General features: G+C 39.1%; 2 protein-coding genes across 5 annotated transcripts; both read right to left on the bottom strand.

Annotated features, from left to right (window-relative positions):
- Nucleotides 1–840: 840 nt before the first annotated feature.
- Nucleotides 841–14516, bottom strand: mlxip (MLX interacting protein). 4 transcript variants are annotated; one of them, XM_068566651.1, is made up of 18 exons: nucleotides 13925–14516; nucleotides 10275–10381; nucleotides 9546–9631; nucleotides 9276–9365; nucleotides 9131–9172; nucleotides 7976–8216; nucleotides 7753–7842; nucleotides 7481–7575; nucleotides 6261–6828; nucleotides 5465–5565; nucleotides 5285–5330; nucleotides 5073–5185; nucleotides 4778–4879; nucleotides 4505–4632; nucleotides 4274–4397; nucleotides 3598–3727; nucleotides 2724–2844; nucleotides 841–1659 (listed from the first exon to the last, which is right to left on the bottom strand). In XM_068566651.1, the coding sequence occupies exons 1-18, from the start codon at nucleotides 14245–14247 to the stop codon at nucleotides 1485–1487; spliced, it is 2682 nt and encodes an 893-aa protein (XP_068422752.1). In that variant the 5' UTR covers nucleotides 14248–14516; the 3' UTR covers nucleotides 841–1484. The 4 variants fall into 4 exon arrangements, with proteins under 4 accessions (XP_068422752.1, XP_068422753.1, XP_068422751.1 ...); XM_068566652.1 differs by having other exon boundaries at nucleotides 5285–5357; nucleotides 7976–8147; nucleotides 13925–14515; XM_068566650.1 differs by having other exon boundaries at nucleotides 5285–5357; nucleotides 13925–14515.
- Nucleotides 14517–14810: 294 nt separating this feature from the next.
- cfap251 (cilia and flagella associated protein 251) lies at nucleotides 14811–21593 on the bottom strand. The gene is made up of 20 exons (XM_068605177.1): nucleotides 21219–21593; nucleotides 20896–21036; nucleotides 20712–20821; nucleotides 20522–20630; nucleotides 20216–20296; nucleotides 20037–20114; nucleotides 19908–19949; nucleotides 19522–19742; nucleotides 19242–19418; nucleotides 18906–19156; nucleotides 18631–18782; nucleotides 18232–18408; nucleotides 17954–18138; nucleotides 17738–17852; nucleotides 17043–17206; nucleotides 16830–16920; nucleotides 16282–16425; nucleotides 15922–16150; nucleotides 15666–15803; nucleotides 14811–15379 (listed from the first exon to the last, which is right to left on the bottom strand). The coding sequence occupies exons 1-20, from the start codon at nucleotides 21378–21380 to the stop codon at nucleotides 15288–15290; spliced, it is 2859 nt and encodes a 952-aa protein (XP_068461278.1). The 5' UTR covers nucleotides 21381–21593; the 3' UTR covers nucleotides 14811–15287.
- Nucleotides 21594–22757: the final 1164 nt, after the last annotated feature.

Consider the following 22757-nt stretch of genomic DNA (forward strand, 5'->3'; position numbering starts at 1 on the left):
GACCTTTCTGGGCAACATAGTAAGCTTTTTGGTGCATTATTCAATCTGCTTAACCTACAGATAAAGGCAGCTTATATGTATATTGACATGCAAGAGTCTTAAGTTACGAAATCTTGACAAAAACTTTTTCCATGCATTCAGTTATTTCAACATTCTGCACACACGTTTGGGACGCTCTAATTAACGAGGCTACTTTTGGGGGATTGTGTTCTATAATCACGCTGAGAGCATTACTCGAGGAGACGTAGGCTACTTCGACATCCCTGGGTGTTACTCATATGAACACCTATACCGTACTGACCAAGTCCGTCTCCTGCAGACTGCACCTGGACCGCTTCCCAACATCACCTGCCTCTCACTCAACACTACGGAGCTGGTCGGGCCGGGGCAGCAGCAGCTCTTCACTGCTCACCATCTCTCCTCTTCCCGCTGCCACATGCTTAAAATGTCTGAGCTGACCCCGGAGCTGTCGCCCCAGCTGCTGATAACAAGCCAGCGCACTCGGGATCTGGAGCGGCTGATGAGCGGCCAGGTGGTCCAACGGGACTGCAGCCCGCCCACCTTCAAGCGAGACATGGCGCGTTATGTTTATGTCAAATGTATACTGGAGCTTCTGGACCAGCAGCTCAGCTCAGCAACGTTTTGATTTCACGGCTTAGTATGTAATATTGCAATTATTTAAGTTACCCAGTTTTCAAATATAACATTATTTTTGTAATCCTGTTGTCTATGGATGAGAAAGTAAACTTGTTCTAGATATCTGCATATCAGTATCTGATAGCCAAGTAATATTTTGTTTTTTTTAAAGTGACATTCATTAAAAAATAAAACGAGTCTAGATTTGAATTTGTGTTGCTTTTATTGTGATTCAAAATCATTTAAGGCATCTTAAAACTTGTTGCATGGACTTTGGAAGTGAACCAAAAACACTCAGAAGAAGAACATTTAAAATATATTTACTTCTTTAAACAAATGAAGTAAAACCAATAAAGGCAGATCAAATCTGCAATGATATAATGTACACAATCAGGTACAAATCCCCTCTCACAGAAACCTGGTATTACAAACATTTTGAAATCATTGGATGAGAAAAAAAAACAAAAGAAATAACTACATAAATACCAAGCTGCAGTGGAACATTGGGGCTTTCGGTCATAATTTGATGACTGCTTTTCCTGTCTTTTTGTGAATGTTGTATTTACATTAACAGGTCAATTATTTCTATCTTGTAAAAAGTAAAATGGACTATTAAAACCAATATGCAATTCACAATAAAACGCACAAGAAACTGAACGTCAATCAAATAAGAACCGTGGTTCTATTTGGTACTGTAAAACTCAGAAATCTGAGTTGTTGTGCAGAAAAGGAAGTAAAAACAAAAGTCACAAAATCAATGTCTGCCTGAGGAGTGCTGAACCACAAATAATAATAAAAAACACGAGACTAATCAACCTGCAGAGATTATGAGTAAGGGCACTTTGACTTTAAGGCTGTATGTCAGACAATGTTGGCACATTGTCAACAGAGCACTCTGTCAAATATGATCTCCGTAACACAAACAATGACCTGAATGGATGGTGGACTACTCTTTCATATGATCGTTGCTCCGTTTCTGTCTTCTGTATCCTTTCACACGGCATACTGATTGTTTTCTCCTCTCTGTCATTAGTACACCAGATAAAATAGTGTAATTAGGAGGAGAAAAAACAACAGGTAAATCAAACCCTGTGATGAAACCTGTACCCTTATATAGACATGTCCAGGCCCCGGACTTGATTTGTTCATTACTGAATGAAAAACAATTGAACTGACCAGCGCATCCCTGAGTGACCAACAAAGAACAGGACGACGCCTACAACTACTGTACATTCTGCTAAAATCTTGAAACACTGTACATGTAAATATACTGAAGTATATACATAATCTGTACTGCTATTTCAGTTATGCTCCCTATGAGGGCCGTAAATAACTTCTCATCATTATGCTGTGACCTGCTGAGTAGAAACCCATGTATGCAACATAATGTACTTAAGATGACTGCTTTCTTGTACAATTAGCAGGTGAACTTGCTTGAAATGGACAGAGCAAGCAAATGGGGGGATAATGTTTAGCATGGGGGAACCCACTAATAAACCACCATTGTTAACAGTCTAAACAACACTCACCGAATGAGGGAGGGAAAAAACAATTGTGGTCTCGGTGTTCTTGTAATAATCACAAACCAGCCTATGAGTGACCATGTTTCATGTGCCAGCTAGTCCTAAAGAATTACACATTCATCTCATCTCCTTGTGAAAAAGGCATCCTATCCATACACTTTGTACAAGTAAGTACATACAATGACCAACCACACAATACTTCCCTTTTTTTACACAATGTTGTGTTTTTTTACATTATAAAAAGTGATACAACTCTTTACCTAAAGCCGGTGATGATAGTACTAGCTGCTGTCATTAATAAATATATACTGTAAAAGCCAGAATTGTTATAAATGTAATGTCTAAGATGGGCCTCCCTTTGTGCATCATTCCCAATGATTGTACATACAGAGTAAAAGTAAGCCAGACCTAACTTGCATTTTTAATTTTATACATTTTTCAGAGAAGTCATGCATCTGTGAAAGACATGGTGACCTTGCTGGATGTCTATAAGGTAAACTAGAGATATGTCATTTTGATGGTTGCCGTTTAAAGATTCAGGTGGCTTTCAGGTCACCTCATCACCTCTGAGAGCAAGACCACCCCTCTGTATGTGTGGCGGCCTGGATGGCCTCTTCAGGCAGCTGGGACGGATCACTAAGTATGGACGTGGTTGTGCTCAGCTGGCGGAGGGTAGTCAGTACCACTGAAGAACAAGAAACCACATTTTACTAACCTAACTGTAATATACACAGCATTTGGAAGCTAACTGTCGTGCTATTTATCCTTTGAGTGCTCCACAGTAGGCATGTAAGAGATTCACAATTTTCAAAACTAATTGTGATTTGGCGGCTCTATACCTCAACTATAGTTCAACTAATGTAATAACTAAGTGGGAGTAAACCCACGGCTGCTGCTGCCGCTTTAAACACTCAGGTTTTTCCAATATGCAGAAGGACCATGAGCGTCATGTTACGATCAGTGACTCAGAGGAATTCTAAAAATGGTCTGACAACCAATGATTTGACCGCATGGGACTTATTGGATCATTAAATCTAAGGGGACAACCCTGCTAAACTTGGAGTAAAAAGCTGGAGCAATAACCTTCCTAATTCTTAATAATTTAAACTGCGACTTCAGTGATAGACATTTTTTCACATCACCTTCGTTATCAGATCTATTAAGTGTCATTGCTGACCTCCTGAGTCAGGAACAAATACGTAATATATTGTGTAGGAGGTGACTTTCTTTTGTGGAAAGTGTGATCATCACCGTTTTTCTGCCCAAGATGCAAGATGTTGAAGATAGGGTTAAATCATGCATCCTAAAGCCTCGAGTAATTGAATTGCTCATACTTTTTAGCTGCAAGGAAGTCCCTGCTAGGCTGCAAATAATCCAAAACTACTGATAAGACTGTTGGTTCATGCTGGATGTTTTTAAGAAAAAGTCCTTTACTCACTGGGTCGGAGTGCTGGAAGGGAGCAGTGACGATCGAGCCATTGCAATGTGGTGTGACACAGCTCTGCTCTGCTTGTAGTTGACACCATCCCATTGAAAGACTCATACAGAGGCTTGATAATTATGCTGAACTAGAACAGATGATGGTCAAGGATCAGTTATACTGCAGAGTGAGAGAAATGTAATTCTGCCTGACCAACTGTTTGAGTGTAAGAGTTCTAACAAGCGCATCTTTAGCTTTTATCATTTCATGCTTGAACTCAAAACCAGAGATTGATTTGAGATAAGAGCCGTACAACATAGCTTCCGCATTTGGTAGATAATAACACAGCAATTCCCCTCCTGAAATAGAATGCAACTGGTGAAATTGTTGGTATTTGTAATCATATTTTTAACCCTTTTAGCACCGTGTTTACTGAATAAGGTTTAAAAGAAGTCTGTCTATATAACCTTGAACAACAGTGGCTTGATTTGCCTTTGTCCTTTAAAGTGGTGTAACATTAGAGTTGTGTAACATTTACTTTCTATTAAGTATTCCAAATGTGACATAGGATTTATATTCCTCCTGTCACATATCTGATCTGAACAAGATGTCTGCACAAGCCAAATGCTTACACTATACTCTGTTATTATTATTATGCAGCAAACAGTGTCAGAGCTCCTTTATAGAAGGATACAATCCAGAACTTCCAGTTTTGAAGAGTGCGGTTCTTTACATATTCATTGAACCTTTCCTGCATGAGGTCGAACCGATTTCGCCTGATAGGGACCCCTGTTGCAGGCAGCTGTTTCTGACACGAGCTGTGGTTAAGCAGTGACAAGAGACAAAAACAGTTGAGAATTCATGTGTTGAGTGCAAATATTGTATATAGGAAGAGGGGTGACGCATATACAATATTTTAACATACCTAATAGAGGTGTTGATCTCCTCTATCTCCTCTCGTAGCCTCTTGACCTCTTCCAGCATCTGTTGCCTCTCCTGCTGGAGCTTCCAAATGTGATCTACAGTCTTCTGCAACGTGACTGCATTACTGATCTGAATGCACAAAGTACATGAATATGGTAAGGAAGGAGAGAGCAAATCAAATACTTAAAGCTATAACTAAAGCAAAAACTGTGCACAAAAATAATAAAAGGGAGTGCAGGTCTCTTATGGATGTTTTAAGAAGACACAGACTTACACTTGATTGTGACTTTAGAGTGGGAACCAGGTTGCAGAGTGTTTTAAAGCCAATGTTTATGTTTGATCGTCTCTTTTGCTCAGCAGTTGTTGTCATCCGGCTCTGTCACACAACAGTAGTGGAAATATATCTTAATTCATTTTTAGCATTGGCTTCATGGTTTACACGCTTCACTAAAAAGTGCCATTTCATTTTAATGTAAAAACATAATTGCCAAAGCCTGTAGAGGCTAATATGTCAATAATATCCACACAAACATGTATCCAACACATTCGCAAATTGAACATTCACAAACCTGATTTTGTTCATTCTTTACCAGAGGTGTAGTGCTGCTGGTCAGTGACTGGGGACTATGTACTAGATCTAACCTACGGGGTGATCCTTGACTTGATCCTGGTTGACTGTGACCTGGAAAAAAAAAGATTTGAAACAAGTTGTGGCCTTTGAGTTATGATGTACTTTCTGGGCGGAATGAAGTCTGACCGACTCGAGAAGAGGCTTTCTCACTTTTGTGGCTGGAAGACTTCTTTTTGGGGACAATCAGCTTCTGTGTCTGAGACAAAACGTGAAATCCAGGAGTCTGAGATACATGAAAATAAGAAATTAAAAAGAGATGCTGATATAATATTTCTAAAAATGTGTAACTGATCACCTAATAATACTGTTGCGTGAGATCTGAAAACATACCCCTCCAAGTTGAGGAGCGATGACCACTCCAGTTTCACAGACATCTGCTTTCATAGGCGATGGTGTAACAATTACAGCATTGGCATGGCCTGGAAAAGGGGCTGATGGGATGAATATTGACAGTAAGTTAGTTTGATGTGCTTTCATACGAGAACATCCATGAACCAGTTATAATTTTTACAACTGCATTTCCTCTGCCTTTTTCATCTTTTATTCACACATCAAGTTTTGATTGAATATCTTGAAATGTAATTTTACAAAGTTCGATAAGAACAAAAGCAAGTGGTACACTAGTGGTGAAGTTGTTTGGGTTAAGAAAGGCTTGAGCACTATCTTGTGGTGATAAAGTAACAGTAACAAAGCTCCTCTTACAGATCCATTCCATTATCCAAATCGCATATCCTATTCAGGGTCGCGGGGGCGCTGAAGCCGATCCCAGCTGACATTGGGCGAAGGCGGGGTTAACCTGGACAGGTTGCCAGTTTATCACAGAACATATATAGAGACACACAACCATTCGCGCTCACATTCACACCTACGGACAATTTTAGAGTCTCCAATTAACCTGAGCTGCATGTCTTTGGGCTGCGGGAGGAAGCCGGAGAACCCGGAGGGAACCCATGCTGCCACATGGGGAGAACGTGCAAACTCCACACAGAAGAACCGCCCGGGATCTTACTGTGAGGTGACAGTGCTAGCCACTAGATCACCATGAAACCCTCCTCTTACAGATCAACAATGTTAAATGCACGACTGCGGAACCAAAGTCTTGATCTTGAGAGCATAAACAACAGACCTGTGAGGATGAGGTGGGAGGGGGCAAGGGTGTTAGCAGGAGCAATCCTTTGCACAGGACGTTTTTTGTTGGAACTGGATGACAGAAAGGGCCGAGGTAGAGCAAAAGTTTGAAGTTGTTGGACAGGCGTGGCAGACTGAAGTTGAGAAGGAGGAGGTGGAGGTTGTGTGGATATAGAGCTAAAGTCTGAGGCGTGGCTGAAGGTGGTTACTGCATCACTGGGTTTAACAGTAGATGAGGTCTTGTGGGTAATCACAGAAGGTTCAACATTCAGATCCAGTGCTGAGGTGTTGTTCAAGGGTGATGGACTCATGGGTGCTGCTGAGGCCATGTCCTGACCTGGAAGACACTGTGCCAAAGTATTGCGGGATAGCGGCTGAGAAACTGCTGCTTGATCTCTGGGTGCACCCTGCCCAGGAAACAGAGGCATGAAGTTTGGTACATAGACAGCAGCATCACCACCAACACCAGCTGTTTGACTGGTTTGATTGGCCATGGGAGAAGACATGGGCAGTGAGCCAGGAGCCGAGATGTTGTTGCTTGCGAGTATGGATGACATTAATTCGGCCTGTCAAGAGACAAAAAAAGGGGAACGCATACAATTAGTCTCTTTCCTCTAGTGCAAAATAAAACAGAAAAGACTCAGTTTTATGAAAGTTCATCTTAGCTAGAATTTATAATTATGTTATTTGGTTGGGATGGTAGAGACAAGAGACTGTGACAGAATTGTGGACAAATCTGTCAAATTAGCAGCATTTACATCAGTCTTTCTATTCAAGCAGCTCAGGCTGATGCAAAATGTTCCATTTAGTACTTTTACTTGTATATACATATATATATATAAAAAAGCGTTATAATATAATGTTAGAAGTCAGACATCGACCTACGGTGAAGCTGCATTTATTGACCCAACAGAAAATATGGCAAAACCCTTTTTGGGAGGACAAAAGCATAAAAGAGAAAAACAATGTTTTACCAACCTTTAAGTGAAAGTTTAATTCTCAAAAACAAAACAGTTTGAGGAGCGTGTCATGTACGAAAAGCACCGTGTCAAAGTTTAGTAATATTATTATGTTACATATTTTTTTGTGTAATGAAGATCTGGCAGAAATCCTCACAAAACAACAACAAAAAGTCCTGCATTAATGAAAAATAACAGTTCTTGAACAAACTCATCATGGTGGTGTGTGTTGGGAGCCATTCCTTGGGTTGGTGTTTACCTGTGACTGTGAGCTGCTGCTGGGTTGAGGGGTGACAGATGGTGCAGTGGGTAAAACAGAGGGGAAGGCAGTCTGACGGAGGCTGTGAAATAAGTCTGGAACAAGAGTCTCTATGTTAGCTAGAGGTTAGTAAAACCACACTACTTTTTGTGTTATGCTAAGCCGACTGCTTTAGCTGAGTTACAAGAACATGTGCGCTTGATTCCTATAAAGTGTGCACGATTAGTGTGTGTGCAATACTACTGCGGCTAGGGTTGGTGCCTTCCTCTTACCTTGAAGTGGATCAAAAGAGTCCATGAAGTCTAGGTTGGGTTGTAAAGGGATGAGTCCTGGTTGGATCATGTCTGCGTTCCCTGCATGTGCTGTGAAAAATTAAAGATGCAGATGTAGGAAGAAAACGGACCAGTGGTGCCGACAGTGAACCAAAAACAACAGTAACAAATCAAATGTTAAATTCCCTATGGATTTCATAAAATAGACAAATAATTTCCTCACCAATCTCCCGTGGATTAGGCCAGGCGATGGGCTGGTGCGAAGCCAACGTAGAGAACAAGGTGTCTGAAAACTCAGACATCAGCACATCCATGTCGAAGAGAGGGTCCATCTCCATAGGGGCAGGTGTTTCATTATACCTGCGAGGCAGGCGGCGCACAGCTGTGTCTTCATCCTGATAAAAGGAGACACGGAGCATGTCTGGAGAGACTTCCCCAAACAGCGAAAACTGCTCCTCTGGTCCCTTTGAGTGTTAAAAATGCAAGCACCGAGCCAGTTATTGACACACAGGCATGCAGAGTTGAATACAGCAAACATGGGATGCCACTAATTAATTAACAACACTTTGTCTCCACACTTCATGCACTAGTCCTCAAAAATAAATCAATGTATTGATTATTTATATGGACATGCAATTGAGCTTGTCTAAGTTACATGCAGAATTAAGTGAAATTAGTTAAAAGAACTTTGTTTTCATAGTCAAAGATGATATATTATAAAGTATGTAATCATGTGAGGGTGACTCATTTAGTGCGAGTTAATTATTATTAGTGCTGGGCAAAGTTGAAAGATTATTAATCGCATTATGCACCAAATTCAATAATGAAATAAAAACTAGTGTATTGCACGCTTTTATTTTAAAGTAATGTTATCAGAACAATATAAGAGCACTCTGGAGCAACAGCAAGTTAACATACATACATATATAGGTTATAAATCTGTTTTCTTTTTTTTCTTCTGAACAGGTGCTGTTCAATAGTAAGGGTCCCTGTGAGGGACAAACCTCTCCTTCTTTTGTCCATGTTCAGTCTGTTGCTTAACTTAAAGATGTATGTTAAAGAACAGCAACTGATTCACTTCATACAAAAGCAATACGTGTTTTTTAATGTTTTCCAGTTCAGTTTTTCTCCCTCAGTGAGAAAAGTCCAGTCTGTGTTGGCTTAAACAAGAGCACTGAAGTCTGGTTGAATGAGGTGGAGATGTGAAGGACAGCTGATAAAATAATTAACACCAATAATCGATTGAAAGGTTAACGTGTTATTACAGCGTTAACTTGCCCAGCCCTAATTATTATTGACATCTGATTGATATTGATAGTAATGTTCTTCATGGTTCTAACATCACTTTGTTGGGTTGAGCATGATGCAATTTGCATACCTTAAGCAAGCTTGAGAGATCATCATCCTTGTGCTTTTGTAACTGTAAGGAGAACGTGAGTGCAACGTTAAAATTAATATTCATGTTTTATGACCAATCAAACAAACAAGACACATGCATTTATAAAAATGGAACAATACAATACCCTTTTTTTAAAGTATGTTCTCCACTTGTGGTATTCTCTGATGACAATTTCAATTCGTCTTTTCCAGCATAGGCCATCTGTGGCACTGCCCTGCAGAAGAAAGGGAAATAATCCGTAAAAAACACAAAGAAAGGATGTGACAAAGGAAACATAAAAGTCATTGACAAGTAAGTGCTTGAGAGACTGAACATACAATCGTATCCATGGAAGGTTTTTGGCGATAATAAACAACACGTTTGTACGTTTTTGATCATATTTTTCTGTCTTTACCTCTGCAGGACGTTGGACGTCCACGCCCATACTTCCATCCAGGGGAGTTGCAAAGTGACAAACAGGATTCTCCCTTTTCTCCACATCTGGGGGTAGAAAAACAACCTTGAAGTCCCCCTCGGTTGAATTTAAAAACATGTTTTCTACTAGTAACTTATATTTACAATACAATAAAACATATATGAACATATTTTGCAGCATTATTTTCTTACAGTGGACAAAAGAATGGTCATAGTTCACTCAGCTTGTAACTCAAGAAAAGCTTGACCCAGTTTGTGTTTATTTTTGGGACATGAATAAGAGATGCTATCAGTTACCGCCACAAAACGGCTCATGGTATGTAAATAAACCGATACTAGTGCAGCAAGTGGCGAAGACGGCGCCAATATTTATCCTGAAACAGAAACAAGTTTCATACTGTGGTGGTTTTTGAATTTACAGATAATTCCACTGCAGTACTGCGACGTGTAATGGACATACACATGAGAACAAAGAGGAAAAATAGAGTTTAGTGACAACATGGACCCTGAAAAGGGCAATATGTGCTGAAATGTAGATGAAACAATTAAAGAAAATCTGAGGCGTCTCCCCACTATTTCTGATATTCTTGAACCAGATCCTGATGTCTGAACACTTGCTCCAGCTTGATTAAAGAAGTGTTAAAATTCAAGTCACTTAAATACTATAACAATAGCATCTATGGATACCAAATCATAGAGGATTTCTTACACTGCATATACCAGGCCCTCCATATGGCGTTGTTGAGGCGGATCTTGTCTCTCCAAAGCAGTTTTAGACCTCGGAAGTTCTTCCATTTGGGAGATACCAAATTACCACTGAAAAGACAAGAACATTTGCAGTGAAATAATCTCACAAGACAAATACAATGGCTTCGCTTACAAGTATACTGATATCTCAACATAATTAAAACCCTCAAGGATCATTGGGAACTCCTTTGTGCCATTAGCAGAAGAAACGGTGATATTATTGCATGAAGATACAATCGTAAGACAAGAAAAACATTTTTTTAAAGTTTGGTTTATCATAAATCTATTCTGCTGAACTTAAAATCACTTGACACAAGCACCGTCAGAATCTTTTAAAATGTCACTTTACAAACCTGAATTTGACCTCAATACTAAAATCTTAATTAAGTATTAAGGCTTTTTGTATTGATGTCAAAATCAGGTTTGTGACGCTTCCTCGTCGTAACACTTAGCCAGCTAACATTACTACATGAGTTACACGTCTGACGTCTGACTCAATGATGCACCGACTTAAATGTGGCACCTAATGCCAATGGGCTCCTAAACAACATGTCTATTTCACAAATGGCAAATAAAGTTAAATTTTAAAAGAAATTTGACATCATAAAACTTAAAAAAAACAACTGCATTACTCGTTACCGACAAAGAAGCGTACCTCTACCCTGAGAATCCGAGAATAATTTAAAAAAGAAAAGGTTCCAGGTCACCTTTATCGACACTGGCTGTGTAGGTACTAAAAATACTTAGAGAGATCAGGCGAAAACAATAAGGGGGAATCTCAAGCTCAAATCAGAAGAATAGTTGCAATTATGATGGTAGAAAAGGAATCAAATAAAAATAGAGTAAATACACACAATATATTTAATTGAAAACAAGGAGGCATATATGTGGCTAAGGTGTGTGAAAGTCTTCACAGCACAGTGACATCACTGGAGCCGAGGACAATCTATAAAAAGTATTGTACATTTTTGTTTCAATTCAGACTGGCAATAATAAACATCCAAATTTCTGCTGCTCAAGTCCTCACCAAGACCAAGAAAGTGGATCATTCTCTCCAGTTTTGTGGTCTACAGACTGACTTCCTGTCTGTCACACACTGATTTACAAACACATGGAAAACTACAGGTCTGCTGCAACTCTGTGGTTTTAAATCAAGGCTAAAGACTTTTATTTAATAAAATAATTATGTATTTCTTACACCGCACTGTATCTTTTATTCTTGTATTTTTGACCCGTTCAAGAAAATTGTTTTTACAATCTGCTTTGATAGGGAAACGTTTATTGTTATCCAAAAATGTTAACTCACAGTTTTCCTCTTTTCCTCCTTCCTCTCCTGGTACACTCTGTCCTTCCTGTCCAGCATTTACCATTATGATTTGTGTGCTTACTTTTGTAAAAGTACTGTGTTAGTCCTTAGGGGAAGAATAAGCGGTTTCACAAGTAGGTATGCAGTCCAACTTGCTGCAGTGACAAGAGAAGAGCCAATATTATCAGGAGGAAACTTTGTTGTTGTTCTGAGTAAAGCCTCTCTCATGTACATGAACTCTCTGCTTCTTCGTTAGGAATGAATGACAAAAACAGAACACTAACTGGTCGTAGTGCTTTCCATGCCTATAGATAGTCCTCTCGATACATCCAAGTCGGTGGCATTAGCAAGTCAGAGGGAAGCCTCTGAGCAGTTGGCTCTCCACCAACGCTACAGCAACACAACAGCTGTAAAAAGAACCAGGAGTAGCAGTCGTCCAGCATTTTCTTTAACAACTCACCCCTAAAAAGCAAGGTTGGTAATCTTGAAACTAACAAGAGAAAGCTAGATTTTGAAAAAATTATTTAACCAAGTCCACTGCTGCCACTCTATTTTCAAAGAAATTACAGAGCAGTACTAGATGTTAAATTAACTAATCCAGCAAGAAAGTATCCAAGTTGGCAAAACAGTCAGCCCACATAGGCTTCCCTCCAAAGCCACGCCTACAAAATGACCACAACGTAAACAACAGACATGGATATTGTTAGAGGGTACGGTCAGAATATGTGAAGGTAGACAGGGAGGTAGTCTGTACGATCATTACATTTGGGCCGATGAAATCATTGGACAAGCTTGTTACGAGAGCCACAGATACCGTTTTTTTCTTTCTTCCCCAGAGCATTGGATCGATTGATTGCTGTCAGGCTTTCATGATGAATTACAAAATAATAATAATTAAGATTATCAACACTGCCTTTAAATATCTTGTTAACAGCAAATATATTTAAAGTCAATGTTCCTTTGCATCTGTTTGTTTGTATCTTAACAAACACACTTATTTAACATTTCCTGAAGCCTATAAACGTTCCTGGTCTTTGTCTTTATTTGCCTTCTAAAGACATTGGGCTGCAGTGTGAGTGATGTCCTCTCATCACTCTCACTTTACACAATTTTTGACTAAATACTCTTTTATGCTGTTTTTCAGACTAACCAAATATTTGTAGACATTTATTTAAGAACTGGTACCTATTGAGGGTAAGTTTTCAGTATTTTTTTCACATTTTAGAGTCTAAAAGTATTTTTTATTGACCGATATGTGAAACAATTATTTTCAGAGGAAGCGGCAGATCTAATAATGTGAACAAACCTGGAGCGGCACCTGGCAGTATTTCAGGACTATCAAAACAAAAATAGAATCTGTCATGTCTGATTTCAGATCCGTGTGACAACTGATAACATGGCATGACATGCTTGAATTCTCCTGGCAGCTAAGATTACGGTTGAACCTTATTGCTTATTTAAATCCTTTCACCCTGAATTAGAACAAAGATCTTTCTTTCAAGAGCAATGGGAGTGTAATCGGAGTTCATCAGCCCCGTCTTCAATGCTCATAAACTCTAAGTAGAATCCCACAAACCAGTATATTTCCTCAAGTACTGTATTAAAGTACACATTTGAGGTGATTGTAATTAAATATGAACACAAGATGAGCTTGTAAAATACAATGTATTGTTTTGGATTAAAAGAGTGGTTCCCAACCTTTTTGGCTCAGGACCCCTTAAAAAAAAGCAGTATCAAATACTCAGATGACTTATACAAATACTGTTTTGGTTTATCCAAAATTATATATATATATATATATATATATATATATATATATATATATATATATATATATATATATATATATATATATATATATATATTATATGGGTTTGTGTGACAGAACTTTTTTTTTTACTTATCTTCTTTCTTTCTTCTTTCTATGAATCATTTCATGAACCCCAAAATGTATTTATAACCTTTAGAAGGCAGTCTTTTATATTGAGACTTTAGCTTTTTGATTTTGATGTTGTTTTTCATTTTAAGTACATTTGTGCTGGACTTTTACTTGTGATGGAGTATTTTTTACTATGTAGTACTATTTGGTGAGCAGACCCTCTTCCTTCAACACAATCATGAGTGGTCAAGCAGGAAGTTACATGAGGAGAAGACTCGTGACAGCAATTTCACACTAGTGTCCCGTGCCTGACTTTTTTTTTTTCAATCTGTATATGATTGAAGTCAGCTCAGCTAGGTGAAGAAATGACAGTGAAAATGAAAGTGTCCATGCGAATACAGCGTGGTAATGCGTGATAATAACATACCTGTACGCAAGAGTCATGCACTCAAAGAGTTTGGTCAGTGACGCGTCAATGGAGAGATGTGACATCCTCGCATTGCCAAAGTGATAGGTCCGACAGGTCTGTTTGTTGACAGTATCGAAGTCATAGCCTTTCTTCGGCGGGTGCTCGGTGTGGGGCGATGACACCATGAAGTGTCCGCTGTGGATGATCTGAGACTGCAGCCCGTCTAACCTCTTCAGGCCCAGCAGCTGAGTCTCCGAGTCCGAGTCGTCATCCTGCGCCTGCTTTATGCTCGATGGCGGGCGACGATACGTGTACCGTGAAGACATCTCTCCAGTAGCCATGTCGGTAACTCACCAGACAAATGGCTAATGTTAGCCAGCAAGCTAGGACAATAAACCTTTCGCTTTCATCAGGCTCGCCAAGAAGACGCGGTTGCGGCTGACTCTTGGTTAAAGTTTGTCAACTTCGTGCCGGGACGTCCGAGTTCTCGGTTTGCTCATTTTTAAAGCTGCATTAATTGTCCAAGTGAACTTATTGTTGTTCTGTTAGATAGCGTTAGTTGACTTAGCTGAGAGTCGCAGCGACCAGCTGACACAAAAAAAAAACAGCTTGCAGACTCCTTTCTGTCTGGAGCAGGAAGTTCCTGTGTTAAAGCGCTTCTGATTGGTCGGAGTCAGAGCCACACCCACCAAAGAACTCAAAATAAACATCACTGCAAAGGTTGCAAACATGTTGAGACCAGTTTAAAGAGCTGTTGACAAAGTAACTGATGAATGCATAATAATAATGAATGGATTTTATTATTATTAGTATTATTATTATTATTATTATTATTATTATTATTATTATTATTATATATATACATTTATTTAAATATAGTTATTGTATTTCTAAAAAGAAACAAACACAATATTGATTCCTCTTAGTAGGCTATTCAAAATTTGCCAGCAACTTTTCTGATGAAATTGAGTTTTAAAAAATTGACCTCTGTTTTTTGTTTGTGTAAAGTAATGTATTATGGTGGGAGAAGTATTCCAATCCTTTACTTAAGCTAAACAATAAAATACTGGAACAATTAAGTAATAACAGTGCAATGTACCTCAAAAGTACATTTCCTCAAAAGAATAATGCTACTCAATTTGTCTTACAATAGTAAAATTACAATTCATATATTTCCAATGCTTGACATTATAATCCAAATAAATGTTGATAATTAATAATAAAATGTGGAATAAAAATACATACAAATTCCAACATCTCTGTATGGGCATGTTATGAGCAATCTTAAAAAAGAGAAAGCAGAGAGTGTGAGGCTCGTCAACAACTCAGCTTCTTCTTGCTTTCATCACTTTTGAGGGGAAGACATGCCACCCTCCTCAGCTTAGGACGGGAAGCCCAAGATGTGACTCGTAAATATCTCCATGGATATCTCATCTGGGAGCGCACACACCAGTGAGTATCCGGAATTTCCACCTGGACACACACACGCACGCACGCACGCACGCACGCACGCACGCACGCACGCACGCACGCACGCACGCACACACACACACACACACACACACACACACACACACACACACACACACACACACACACACACACACACACACACACACACACACACACACACACACACACACACACACACACACACACACACACACACACACACACACACACACATAAGGGGATGCTATATTTCAGCTGCTGAGTGAATTCTTAAGATATGGTTTGTGAGTGAGTTGATTTTACATACTGTCAGATTTATAATTGTCATGTTCAGATTGTTCCCCTCCTTGTTCTTTTTCTTCTTCGTCTTCGTCTTCCTCCTCTTCATTGAGGCATAAAAGTGTAGAGAAACATTCTGCCACCTCTTCCCCTGTCATGTGTTCTCCTGTCAAAAGATGTCAAAGAAACTTGAACATTACATACACTGGAAGAGAGGATAAATATATGTTTTGCAATGCAACAGCAATACAGTTAAAAACAAAGACTGAATAGTATGCACATACCTCGAGTCTGTTGAAGTTCGAGGAGTGTATGTTTATTCAAAACATGCTTTCCTGTTTTATCACGATCACCGAGGATGTGAAAAGCTTGAACAAGCTCATCGCGAGAGATGCCTAAAGCTGGTCGATGGTTGACATACAGCTTGATGAAGTCTTCCAGGTCAATGTCGGTCACATATTTTCCTGTTTCTGCATACTCGCTGAACTTAACCTCGTTATGCATATCTTCTATCTGGTAAGATATAAAACAGCTATTTTTTTATCACAGGTTTGAGGTATACAACCGCTTTATTGTAATGATTTTACTGTCGTATAAAATTACGTTCACTGTTAAAGATGTTGCTTCATTAAAACACATTGTACCTCTTGCTCTGTCGGGAAGTAGGCCAAAGCTCTCATTAGAGAGGGAACCTCTGACAGGGGGATTGTGGTAGACAATTGTAGTGTCTCCATTGAGTCATTGACTTGAGAGTTTATTTGGCAGTAATAGAAAAAGTCCTCCATCTCCTAAAAACATAAAAGCTCAGAAAATTGAGAATCTGTGGTTTGAATAGTATTAGAAATGTAGAAAGCTCCTAACTGAAGGAGGAATGCAAGTAAAAGATGGCATCTTATTCTTGAGCCATAAACAATTGGACAAAATGCACGTGTCAAAGCTGAACCGATCACCTTCACCATTATATAACATATGGATATTTAACAATACATCTTCAAAAGTTAATAAAACTCACTGTTTAGAGAAAGTATGTTTCATACATATACATAAAAAATAACCTAACTTCTTAAAGCCTGGATAACACTAACTATTAGAGAAATGGACACATGCTTTTTCTTTTAAATTAATGGAATAATCGGTGGCTCACTTAACACTCAGTCAGTAGTTTAGGGAATAAGGAAAACCTTTCACTGACCCTGAAGAATTTTCCATCTCTGCCTCCCTCTAAAAGAGTGTAAAAGGGCATCAGGTCCTTCCCTCCCAAGGCAGCTGCCGCCTCCAATGCACTGCACTCACAACAAGAGATTTATACGATTAACTCCAGAAAATTCTGCTTCCAGTAATCAGAAAATGCTTCCACTCATCATGCACGTTCGCTGCCTCTCATGTCAGTACTATTCATCCTCACTTTAAACTTATCTCCCACGACAGGACAGTGTGGTCGGAACTTCCTGCAGTGAAAACAAATCGACCGTCGTTGGAGCAGGCAAAAGTGGACACCCCGGTCGGATGGCAGATCATAGCACTGGACTTGAAGGGGTTCCCATCCAGAGGCATAATCTGGAGACCCACCTGGAGGTACAACACCCAGCAGTAATATCATATCACATCATCTATACATATTCAAGATCTACCATGCACTAATTCTATTTCCAATTCCCCTACTTTACTTTCAGATCAACACTGTAACAATAAGTAACAAAGTAAACAATTTAAATTAAAAGAGGAAAGATTGCACAGAGGTTGTCGTGCAGGGCGGAGGACTTTCTTTATTAAGAGTCATAAATTACTTATGTGACACCAAGCACTACTTTGATTTAATAAAGCAGGTATTGAATGTCCCCTCAAGGACATTTTTTGATACATATGTTACTATTTTGTTAAACACAGGCAACCATTGTGGAGAGATGACAGAATAAAATCTGTTACTAGTTTGATGCTTTGCTCCAGGGCATGTCAACAGGGCCCAGGAGGTGAAGTTGCACCTCTCAGTCAACAATCCACATTCCATACTTGGCCTTTGCTTGGTCCCCACAAACTGAGCTACTGCCATCCTAAAGCCTCTCACTCAATCAAACACTAGAAATAACTTTCAGCACTGACCTTGTCCTCTGTGATGTATGCCAGGTAATATAAGTTTCTTTCAAATTCTTTACTCATGGGGAGGACCACTGCTTTCTTAATGGGAGAGCCATATGTTGGGCCGCGGATAGTCTTTCTGTTTTTGTAAAACACATGCAATAATGTTTTCATGGATTTGTGTGACAAAAATTCGAGAAATATATTTCACAAATAATCTTGTGACAGTATCTCACAGACCTGCACATCTTGGTGGTGCTGTTGAAAAGCTTCATCTTGTATTGGTCTGAGGCAACAAGAAGAAACTGCTCTGTGGTAAGAGGAGGATACCAAGTCATGCCCGTTGGCACAGCGCTTTGCTCAACGCGCTCCGAGCTTAGGATGAGAAGCTTATTTAAGTCACTGTTTTCCAGGTCATACTCCACCTATTTTTCACAGAGAGGTGCGTGGCATTAAAATCAGTATCACAAAACACCAAACTATTCAGCAGTCCTACAATTTTAACAAAGCGTACTAACCAGTTGGCGGTCCATTCCCAGAGAAAGCAGTCTGGGTTGTGTGCTGTCCAGATGAACCCCGAAAAGAAGGTCTTTGATAGGCTTGTAGTGGGATTGGTATCTGCCCATATATGCCCAACGAGGCAGTGCGTCTTCATTAGTCTGCAAGCGTAATAATGTCACTGCTTTTCCAGCATCCTAAGAGTGAACAAAAAATAAAGCTACCATGTCTCACTTGAGTTTATAAGAATGTTAAAGCATAGAAGTATAGATTTACAAGACATTAGCATAGCCACAAACCTATTTTATTTCACAATCCCAGTTTTAAATAAAATGGTCAACAGGATTTTACAAAATCTAGTCCAAAATCAATGTTGCCAAGCATATTACACTGGATAATAAAAAAAAGGACTTGCTCACCGCAGTGGCAAGATACTTTGAGTCTGCGGAGAAAGTGATGTGGTGGATGCTCTCTTTAGTGTAAAGAAAACATTCCTCTGGATCACTTTGTAAAGTGCTGGGATTAAGTACATGAACTGCTCCACTGCCAAAGCCAACTGCCAGGTATAATCCTGTTCAGAGACAACAAGGTGGCTCTGTATGTTGCAAAATGTATTGACAAATTGCAAATGCATGCAGCAACCGGGTAACACGGACATATTTGGAACATCTGTTTGTTGACAGTGTTGGCTCACCTTGAGAGTCAAAAGTGACACACTGAATGTTTTCCTTTGTCTCGAAGACCCTTTTGCTGAGGATGACTTTGTTGTCATAGTCCCACACTTTTAAAACACCTCGTTGATTGCCCATGACCACAGCTGCCTGTTTGGGGTGGCAGGCCACTGCATGTATGGTCTCACTTTCCTTCTCTAGCAGGATCTGAGAGTCGCCATTCTGCATATTCACATGTACCACTGTGGAACTGGCTGTTGACACAACAAAGTTCCTGCAGAAAAAGAGACGTTAGGGTGGTTAAAATGTACAGAACAGTCTGACTGGCAACATAATAGATTAGATTGTGTTTCTTCCACCTAAAGATGATGGGTTTTGCCTCCAGAATGTCATTGTCCAGGTATCCCTTCACACACTCTTTGGAAAAGGAAATGGAAACGATAGTATCCAGGTTTAATTCACTGTAAGAAGTGAGAAGCAGGAAGTCTTCATCATAAAAGTTGATGTGGCCTTGCTTGTCACCAGTCACAATGAAACTGTGAAGTCAAACAGAGAGAGAGGAATCAAAATCAATAAATGTGTGACCATTTTATTATAAACAACACCAACAACATGAATATTTTTCTCTCTCTCTCGAACCTGTCAGTTATGGTGAGGACAGTGATTGGATCCTTCTGAAGTTGAATAAACTGGATTCTATGTCTGGGGAGGCTTTGATTTGCAGCTAAGTCTTCCTTCGGATCCCACACAACAATGTAGCCTGACGCAGTCGCTGTGAGGATCTGAGGCGCTTTCCAGTGAAACACAGACTGCCGCAGTGACCCGGCAGTCATGTTGACAGTTTCAGTGTCTGAAAAGTACTGAGCAAATAGAGAAAAATCAAGTCAGAGAGTGGCGCCATCACAAAACTTCAATGTCAAACAGTTGAAACATTGTATTTATTTTAAAAAAAAATGCCATAGATGACAGAAACATCTATGGCAATTTGATAGCATCTTCTACAACATTTTGATGATTATTTTTACCTTCTTAAACTCCAGGGCAAAGTATTCCAGACTTCCTGTGGCCTTTAAAAAGATCAGATGATTATTGCAATAAACATGCACTTAACAGCTGTATTATCTATTTGGAAAAAAAGGAACAGCAGGACTCACACTGCTGTACAATAGCAACTGGCTTTTACTGTTGCTCAGCAGCTGACTGCTATCATTTGGGTTAAAAATGATGTAATCCTGAAAAACAATCCCACATTTGAATGTTTGATCTGCTGAATATCATTTCTATAAAGTAAGGTGATGTAAAAAAAAAATTAAACAATACAAAAGTGACTTACTTGGAAACCATGGCTGGGATCGAGTTGAGTAAACCACAAAGGTTTATCTGTTACATTTGTCCAATCCCAAATACACACAAACTGTGCAAAGATCATCAAATGGTTAATTGTGATTCATTTTGTCAAATTCAGTGTTAAATATTCATCATCTCTTATAGACGTTTTTGTGTTTTGTGAATTCATCATCTTGCGTCGTGGCAAAACCACAGATTATAAATGTGTCTATTTTTTTCTGATTTGTGCATTTCACAATCTCGATTATCCACTGTTTACTGCTTAAAAAAACAACACTTTTGGCATACTCACTTGAACTTCCTCTCCCCCGAGTGTTACCAGATGCATTGTGTCTGCTGAAAATGCCATCGCAATGACACTTCCCACAGGGCGGCAATCGAACAATGTATACACTGGAATGCTGGAATATTGATCATTTATTATGTTACCATCAAGAGCAAAGGTTATACATAAAAAGCTTACATGTAGAATCAAAAACTACCCAGAGTAGGAGTCCCATATCATCACTGTGCTTTTCGGCGCCTGGTCTGCTGATGCGATCCAGCGTCTGTCCTCACTGACACACATACATGAGATTGGGTAGCAGTGACCCTAAGAAGAAAGTATATACATTAAGCTATTTTGAATCAATGCTCTGCAACCTGAAACTTGGATATTTCCGTTACCTGGAGTGTGTGCTGGGAGCTTGTTGTGTGATTGTAGAGGACCCCCACATTTGTTGCTGCATAGAGGACCACTAGCTGATCGTTGTCTTGCAGACTAAAGGTAGGTTGAGCGAGATTCTTCCCAAATACCCATTCTAGAGACTTAACAAAGAACACATGTTCAGTATTGTTATAAGCCAGTGACAGTTTTTAGCTTAGCATGTTATCCAAAGAAATGTGTCTCGTTTAATGTGAACATTTTTCTTGTAACTTTCTTGACTGCAAAATCCTCACAAAGACTATTTATTGTATACAAACATACGCATTCAACAACACATGCTTACCAACGCGTGTGTTCCGCTTTGAGTAACCTTCTTTCGCACGAGCGTATCTCTGGTTGCAGTGTAGACTTGAGACTGTCCGGTTATCTCGAGGTTGCTCTCTGTTTCCTCTCTCCTAACTTCTGAGCTCTTCCCCAACTCGTCCTGAACCGCAGCGTCTGACATGATGTTTCACCACTTCAGGTCTTGGATGAATAATCTCTCTTTGCTGTCGCTTCATAAAAAGTTTTTACCGCTAAACTGTCAGAAACACAACATCAGCTCTTGTAAAATTGGCCTTATTCTATTCTTGAAAGAAAAAAGATTCTTTCTTATTTGGTCAATTGCATAAGAAACACAAGCTTCGTAATTTAGCTCGCTCCTGCGAAGCGTCTCGTTGCCGAGTTACCGAACCGTTGAGATGACGAGTGAAGCTGAAAATGTAGATTTTCCGGTTGCTCCTTTCAAAATTAAAGCACGATTAATAATATGCTTAATGGTGTGGCTGCCGTATTGCTTTGCAAAAATAAATGTTATATGCAAACATGTAAATATCCCATAAAACATGATGCAGTGTTTAAGTTTAGTGTTACAAAATGGATTACCATTAAATCAATTAGTTTGTAGAAATTTGATTTCACGTTGATTTGGTATACACTAAGCTAAAATAATGTAAAGTTGACGTGGCCTTCCTTGCGTGTCATCAGTCACAGAGTATGAGCCAGAATTTAAGGAATACATCTATTAAGTGATGAGCAGTCCTGTAAAATGTGTTTTCAGAGACAAGGTAAATCAGGTTTTAGCAGCTTTCTCTCAAAACATACTCTGTTCTATATTATTTGTGTGTAATTGTGGAATGTAAACATCTAATCATGTCTTTAAAACATCAGATTTCCCAGTCATACACTTTTAAGTAGTTTGTTTTAGTTGAACATGCTACTCCAATTTGATTGTTGGTTTTTTTTCGAGTGTTTCATGCCTAAGGAGTAAGGTCAGACATGTATATATATACAGATAACATAAACGTGATGACTACATGAGTATTTCGATTTTATTTGTTCTTACTACTTCAGGTGAGTCACTGTATTTTGAAAGTATTTGCGGAAATGCTAGCATGCGCCACGTTAGCATTGACGACGCTTGACGAGTCTAATGTTGATTTTGCAGTTCTCCGGTGTGACCACTCGAGGGCGGTAAAGCATTTTATTTAGACAATGTTTAATTATATTCAGTTAAAGACACACCTTTCAACAAATTAAATGTAATGTAATATACATACGTTAAGCGAATGATAGGAAAGCTATAAGGCATATGTTTCTTTTTTAAGAAACTTCAGTTAAAGACAGAGTTAGTTGAGATGCCACTTTGCTGTTAGAAAAACCGCCTGAGATTATTTTAACAGAAGACGAGAGACGGAAAAAACACAAAAGTTAAAGTATTTAAAGTCACTATCTATATTTTCCAACTTAAATCATGAAGCTTATCAACACTGCAGAACAAATGGTTTGAACGCTATCGTTTCTATCAGTTCGTAGTTGTTTCTTTTTGGTTACTGTATTTTGA

Source organism: Clinocottus analis, unplaced genomic scaffold (assembly GCF_023055335.1).
Source record: "Clinocottus analis isolate CAN_PGR_092001 unplaced genomic scaffold, fCliAna1.0.p SCAF_7, whole genome shotgun sequence".
NCBI classification, from domain to species: Eukaryota; Metazoa; Chordata; class Actinopteri; order Perciformes; family Cottidae; genus Clinocottus; species Clinocottus analis.

What these genes read in the sequence shown, in the direction of transcription:
- mlxip (XM_068566650.1), bottom strand. Translation starts at nt 14,247, where the DNA reads ATGGCTACTGGAGAGATGTCTTCACGGTACACGTATCGTCGCCCGCCA. An exon ending in TGCATGACTCTTGCGTACAG is followed by an intron (nt 10,382 to 13,924) that starts GTATGTTATTAT and finishes TTGTCTTTTCAG; the next exon opens with TGGTAATTTGGTATCTCCCA. An exon ending in GAGGGCCTGGTATATGCAGT is followed by an intron (nt 9,632 to 10,274) that starts GTAAGAAATCCT and finishes TTCTACCCCCAG; the next exon opens with ATGTGGAGAAAAGGGAGAAT.
- cfap251 (XM_068605177.1), bottom strand. Translation starts at nt 21,380, where the DNA reads ATGTCAGACGCTGCGGTTCAGGACGAGTTGGGGAAGAGCTCAGAAGTT. An exon ending in TTGCCCTGGAGTTTAAGAAG is followed by an intron (nt 19,743 to 19,907) that starts GTAAAAATAATC and finishes CTATTTGCTCAG; the next exon opens with TACTTTTCAGACACTGAAAC. An exon ending in TGGGAATGGACCGCCAACTG is followed by an intron (nt 18,139 to 18,231) that starts GTTAGTACGCTT and finishes TGTGAAAAATAG; the next exon opens with GTGGAGTATGACCTGGAAAA.